The 7,156-nt window shown below is 40.5% G+C and overlaps 1 protein-coding gene across 1 annotated transcript in view; it reads right to left on the bottom strand.

Annotated features, from left to right (window-relative positions):
• ROBO1 (roundabout guidance receptor 1) overlaps window positions 1–6,718 on the bottom strand; it is a 405,997-nt gene extending 399,279 nt beyond the window's left edge. Inside the window, exon 1 of the mRNA XM_077750042.1 lies at window positions 6,661–6,718. Coding sequence (XP_077606168.1) covers window positions 6,661–6,715 — 55 coding nt within the window. The 5' untranslated portion in view covers window positions 6,716–6,718. The remainder of the gene's footprint in view (window positions 1–6,660) is intronic.
• Between the last annotated feature and the right edge of the window lie 438 nt (window positions 6,719–7,156).

The following is a 7,156-nucleotide window of genomic DNA, read 5'->3' on the forward strand; positions in this document are numbered from 1 at the left end:
TGATGAGAACATAAATGGGCCTCGGTCATGTTTGAGGGGAGAAAATAAAATAGGACCTCTGTTTCCTCTTCTGCTAAAATCCAGGAATGAGTTGCCAAGTTGAAGTATTTTTCCATAACAGTGCATAAATTATGACCATATACAACATGCTATAAAGAACTTTATGGTCATATAAACATTGTCTTCGGGGTGCCTGCGTGGCTCAGTTAAACATCCGAACTGATCTCCAGGTCCGTGAGTTTGAGCCCCACATCAGGCTCTGTGCTGACAGCTCAGAGCCTGGAGCCTGCTTCTGATTCTGTGTCTCCCTCTCTGCCCCTCCCCTACTTGTCTTCTGCCTCTCTGTCTCTCTCAAAAATACTAAACATTAAAAAACAATTTTTAAAAAATAGCCTTGTTCTGCTTATTGAAAATTTAAGTTAAATCAAGATATAACATTCACCTGAAATGATTTTTAAAGTACTAAATGGTCACATGTAACTATTTTATTACTCTTAAAATGCTTTTCCTCACGTTAAAAGAATAGAGAAAAGAGAATCTACAGAGTGTTAGGAACACAAACTTGGTCTCTAATATTCTCAAGTAGAACCTCTTGCAGGTAATTTTAGAGGAAAGTTCTGAGGACTCGAAGCTCCTGCCAAGGCTGACTGTGGATAAACTGTCTCTGGCTCTCAGGCATGTGTAGGTGAGTTGAACCCAGGCATAAGTGGCCCATACTTTAAACTTGATGACTTGTAACCATCAGCTGTTACTGACAGAAATGCTTAAAAAATATGTTTTCTAATAAAAAAGACTAACATGAACTAAAAAATAGATTCCCACACTACATGGTATTATTATTAGGAACTGAAGTCTACTAATTCTTAAATGCTGCATACAAATCAATTGCCTGACATAAAAAGAACATATTCCCACTTAACACAGAACCACATTGCTCAGTGGACATTTGCTTGTATCCATTGATGGTGCTTTTAAACGCTTCATTTAAATGTCAAACTACGTGACAGGCATTAAGCCTATAGACTCTCGTGCATCAACCTGGTGGCTGAAGACTAGTTTTTCTATAATTGTTTACCTTCTCTACATCCTTCCCTAAATAATAAATTAATTAAATAAACATACTCTTTATGGGCTCTAAGCCGTGGACAGCTGTGAACACTACAGAGGGACTTCTCTAGCTGAATGAAATCAGAAAGATATGCACAGTCAAGCTGTTCAAAATATTGTTTTATGTGTGGAACAACACTGTCATAAGATGTTTGGAAGCCAAGCACAATCTCAGAAGTAAGGGAATCTGTAGCAGCCTGTTTTGGCTGAAGGGAAATGAGACTGAAATCTCCCATGAAGCAAGCAATATGACACCTTCCAGTGTTAGAAATAGCCTTTTGGATGGTGAAAAGAAAAGAAAAGAAAAAAAGCAGAGAGAGAGAAAGGCAAGGAAGTGAAGATCAAAGCTGTCTCCCTGTACACTACAGATAATCTTTTTTTTTCCCTTTTCTTCAACAGCAAGATTGAAGGAAAGGCTGAAGGTGGAGGGAGGAGGGAAAAGGAAACCATGCTAATCCCGAATTGTAAAGAAAGGAGGTGGTCTTTTGATCTCCACAGGATGGCAACTTTATTGGCTATGCATAAGCAGTTTCCAACCAGCTGATCAACCAGGTATTAATGCTCAACCCCTCCATGATCAGTAACCATGAAGTGAGTCATCTGCGAACAGCAGTCAAGCAGAAGGCTCATCTCCTGCTAAATGACTGCCAGCCCATGCCCGACATAGAGGGTAAGAGCAACCCCAGGAGAAATGATGGGGCCTCCACAGGCTCTTCCTTGACGAGTACCAATTATTTGCCTGGAGACTCAGAGCAAAACCTTTCAAGTGTGCATGAGTAAGAATGACATCCAGTTTCCAAAATACAACTTGGAAACTATGTGCTTCTGCAACCCCAGCAGTCTTTTTTTTTTCCTTTTTTTCTTTCTTTTTTTTTTTTTTTTTTTNGACCCTCCCCTGCTTACACTGTCTGTCTGTCTCGCTCTCCCAGAAATAACTAAAACATTAAAAAATTTTTAAATAAAAAAATAAATAAAAACCTGACGATGATTTACTTAATGACAGGAAAAGGCATGCCTCCCTTCCAGATTTTCAAGTATTCGAACCCCAGTCTTATTTACGTGGGTTTTTTGGAGGAGTATTAACAGTAAAAACAAACAAAAAAGATCGTGAAGGGCTCCTGGGTGGCTCAGTCAGATAAGCGGCCAACACTTGATTTTGGCTCAGGTCATAATTTCAGTGTTTGTGAGATCCAAGCCCCTTATCAGGCTCTGCGCTGTGAGCGCAGAGCCTGCTTGGGATTCTCTCTCTCTCTCTCTCTCTCTCTCTCTCTCTCTCTTCCCTCCCTGCCTTGTGCATGTTCTTTCTTCCAAAATAAACTTTTTAAAAAATTAAACCATAATCTTCTTTACATTTTTAAATTTCTCTCTTTCAACTGGGAAAGTACATGGTAGTTACAATTCTGGAATCAGCGTGGTACAAATCCCTGCTCTTCCATATCTCCTAAGTTCTCCATGATGTAGTTTCTGCTACATAAAAGAAGAATATAGTAATATTAGTTATAGTACCTATGCCATAAAGTTCTTATAAGTATTAAGATAAGGGTGAATGCTCAATAAATATTGATATGTATGAAGATACGTATCATCATAGCAATAGAAGTTGTCATTATAGAGTTTCTTATGGTACCCCAAAATTCAAACTCCATCTCGTTTTTTATTATGTATTTCCTTCTATCATTTTACTGGTGCCCTCTAAGCAAAAGTATTATGACATACTAGGTAACTGATTAGTTTTTCACTTCTTTGTATAAATCAGAGTAGTTAATATTCTCATCTCGTTAAACATAACTTTAAAAAGCTATTCTATGAATTCATTAAAGATTTAAATGTTTCAAACAGAATTTTTTGTTTTAGAAATGCAAAATGTCTAGTTCTTTATATAGTTGCTTAATACAGAATGTACACACTGACATCAAATTTTCAGAAATCTACTTTTCAGATTTGCTTTTCATGCTGTGCATAGTCAGAGGGTGTGCTTATATCACTGTTCTGTCTGCTCCCACTCCACCTCGTCCTATATTTTAAAACTAGCTTAACTCTGGATCTATTTCTACTACACTTCTCTAGACTTCTGTTTCTGGTTTCACATTTTTTCCTTTCTTTTTACCAGTTTTCTCAATTTATTCCACAGAATACCTTACGTCTGACTTTAAACGGAGTAACCACTTTGATTTCCCTTTATTTTCCTATAAGAAATCAAGCCTGCAGGTCAGTTACACTTTTAAGAAGCAAGCGTTTTTTCAAAGGGCCAGAAATTAACATAGGCATCACCTTAGCATCTTTTGTGAACACAGAGGACACACTATGATCTTCCTGTTGCCAGCATTGTTAATTTTAGATACCCACTCAATGTAAAATAAACAAACAACAACTGCCCTTGTTGACTTGAAATTTAGCATTTCGTTCCACTTTAATTCGCACAAGAATATTTCATTTGTCATATTGAAGGCTAAGGGAAAACTTCACATAAACTTTCTGTCCTAGGAGATTTTAACCATAAATATCATCTGCATCAGACGGCCCATTATCAAGAAGTAAGAATATCCTAAAAGATGTCACAGTACTCAGATAAATATATTTAAAAGCCAAAAAGTTTATAAAGAAAGTGTTGGGATGACCAAAGAACCTTATGTGGAGGTTTGGGGTGGGGGAAGACCAGAAACCCAGACTAATGGCTCACATAGTGAAACATCTAAAAAATGGCCTCTTCCCACAAGAAAAAGACCCCCCCACACACATAAAGGAAGAAAGACAACACTGTGAATTTTTACTTTATGTGACCTTCAGATCCCATCCTAAATTTGAACTGAAATTCCATTACTTTTTCTCCTTAAAATCAGGATTTAGAAAATGGAGTTGAGGAGAGGAAGTCTATCAAGGAAGAATGTTTGCAATCAGCTCCTGAGAGAGTCTACAGATTCTTTTTTTTTTTTTCTTTTTTCAGGGCTATCTCATCTGCTCCCCTCACCAAAAGTCTAGCTATCCACAGAAAAGAACACTCAAATACATAAACTCAGCAAAGAAATCCACCTTTAAAAATTATTTTCTGAGTACACTTTCCCCCCCAAAATGTTAGTTACCTAGAATAAAAACAGTTCCAGCATTAGATTAATAAATAAAAGGCTACAAAAAACAAACACATATTCAAAGGTAACATTTGATGTTAAGTATAACATCAACACATCAAAATAGAGTGTGTATGGTCTTTTTGAAGAAAACTATAGGACTTTGTAAGCTTGGCATCCAGGTTAAAAAAAGAAGAGAAAGAAAAAAAGAACTGACAACCAATAGATACTTTTACAGGTTAAATCTTGTTGAAGGTACCTTACTCCCTCAGTACACTTTGATTTATTTAAGCTCACCACATTTCTCTTAAATACACTCCATTAACAAGCGATAGACTGTGATCTTAGGCTTGAGGCAAGATATGAAACACAATCTTTCAAGAACTTCATTCATTCCCTGTCCAGGTGTCTTGAGCACGCCCCACTCTAGTTACTTATCTGAGTTCTGTGAAGTTGTATTCAAATCAATAGTGTGGCTTTAGAACAGCACACTGTCAGGAAACCACCCCGGCAGCCCAGCCATTTGGCCTCCCAAGTTCAGATTTGCGGCAGAGTGGAAGTCATCACAGGAATGATAAAGAGCTTTGGGTTAATTATGAGAAATCCCCTTCCCAAAGACATCTCTGACCTGCAACCTGGTGAATGACACCTCGATGGGGAAAACTCGGGCTTATTAAAAATCATCAGTGACTTAACTGGAAAATTAAATTAGAAAAAACAAAGCCAGAAATCAGTTAAGCTTTAAGAATATAAATGCCTCCCATCTATTTAAATTACAAATCACAGTTACTAATTCATCAAATTATTAAATGTGAAAGGACAGTACACACCTACCCTGGATATTTCCCGGATATTCCTCCAAGTGAGGACAGAATTCACACACTGACGCGACCAGCTTTCAGTGATACCCTATTAGTGTGACCCTATCTTTAATCTACAGACGTGATAAAATGTCCCAACATATACAAACTCAGCTCAAACAGTGACTAATGACCATTAATCCCCCTATCTTTAGTAATCTGCCTCTCCAGTCATTTATCACACTGACACTTCACTTTACACACGTGAATAAACTTTAACTGAGAAGGTGAATCAACAAAAATCTCAAAGGTATCTGAAGCTGTAAATTAAACTATGGGGAGACCCAGGAAAGAGAGACAAATAGAGAGATCAGACCTTAATGTTTTTGATTTGCATCTGTGGCTGGGCTTGGGGCTGGGGCGGGGGGTGGGGGTNTTCAAAGATTTGGTTTCATCTACTCATCCTCCACTGCAAAATATATAAAAACTTCACTTTTCTGTTCTCAAAGGAATAACAATTTAATGAAGTTCTCAGTCTAGCTGCAAATGTTCCTTTTAGTCAGGAAGAGTGTTTACTAGGCTAATTCTTTTAGGGATCTGCTATCATTTAGCTGATGTGCATTTTTTTTTCATATTTCATTGACTTAAAGTAAAATCCCCGGTCAAAATATAAACCATGGCCATGGACCACGGAAAGCTAAAACCAACACTTCAAAACTGTTTCATAATCATGAAAATTGAGTGACTCAAAGTTATAGGCCCTGATGCAACTTGAAGCTCAGTATTCAACTATTAAAAAAAAAAAAAATCCCCTGAGGGNCCAGAATCTACCAAAAGGGAAGAAAGAAAAGTTGAGTCGTGGTTCACCCTTAGTAAAAGTTTCTTAGGGAGTGTAAGAAAACTACTTTAAGACTATTTTCCTCAGCAGGACCTCATGGTAGCATCCATTCAAACAATTCCTATGAAAAGTTTCAGTACCATTTAATCAATCGCCAAAATCTTAAATTCAGCCTTCTGTCTTCCCTGACCAATGAACATTCCCAGGCAACTAACTGTTCCCTTTCATATACTTGCAACCGCCTGCTTTCCTTCTGAATCCACTAAGGCAGAGTGGCTAGTTGATGTCCTACCCTAAGAAGGAGTTATTTCCTGAAGTTTCTTCAGAATCGAATTTAATTACAGACCTTGGTTACATAAAACTAACTACTAATAACTCCCTGTGCTCGGAAGAGGAGGGGCGAAATGGACCGCCAGGTTTAGGCATCCTGGCGAGTCTCTGGGCCCCAGATTCCCCGGGCGCACATCTCCCTCTCCCGAGGAAGCTGCAGAAGGATAAAACTCATTTTGGCTCATCCTGAGGCCCCAAGCTCACCGCCAACCGCTGCCTCCTCCACCCGGGAGCTCAGACCAGGCGTTTGCCCAGAGTGAGCTGGGCGTGCCCTGAACTTGGCAAAAGGCCGAGGTCTGAGGTGAGGCTCGGAGGTCCGGGGGAGGGGGGGGGGTGGAGGGGAAGGGACGACCCAAAGTGCAAACCAAGAACCTTTTCGCTTAAAACTCCCACAGGGATCGAACCCCTCCAGCCTCAGAAAGGAGAGGTCGCCGAAATCCGGCTCGGGGTTTCATTCTGAAAAGTGGGGAGGGGGCGTGCAAGGGGGGATGAAGGGTGAAGAAAGAAGACGCGAGGTTACCTGAACAGAGACATATTAATCCAAAGAGGTAAAAGTGAGCAGGCTCCGCGATCATTGTCCTCGGGTGGATCCTGCATACAGTCTCATGCCAAGAGGGAATAGAAATGGGGTCCCCAAATTTATGAAGCCACACACCACACACAAAGGCTTAATATAAGCAACGTGGGTCAATCCGCCAGGAGTTTTCAGGGCAATTTACTTGCCGACCTTTCCGGACGCTTGTCAATACCCCGGAGCCCTCTGCAGACTCAGAATCCCAAGGTTAGCCTTCGCCGGCTCCAGGGTGTCCGAGGAGGCTCGGCCACTTCCAAGAATCCTCCAAAGCGAACAACAAAGGGCCGAGGGAGCAGAGCGGTTGTGCGGTTTCCTGCCTCCGGGTCTCGCCGAGCCTCCCGGCGTGCGCCCCCACACTGTGCGCCCGAGCGCCGCGGCGAGGGCAGGCGCGGCAGCGGCAAACTTGGGGTGTGAGCGCGGCTTGGGGAGGGCCAAAAAGTGC

Source organism: Crocuta crocuta, unplaced genomic scaffold (genome assembly GCF_008692635.1).
Source record: "Crocuta crocuta isolate KB4526 unplaced genomic scaffold, BGI_CrCroc_1.0 scaffold545, whole genome shotgun sequence".
NCBI lineage: Eukaryota > Metazoa > Chordata > Mammalia > Carnivora > Hyaenidae > Crocuta > Crocuta crocuta.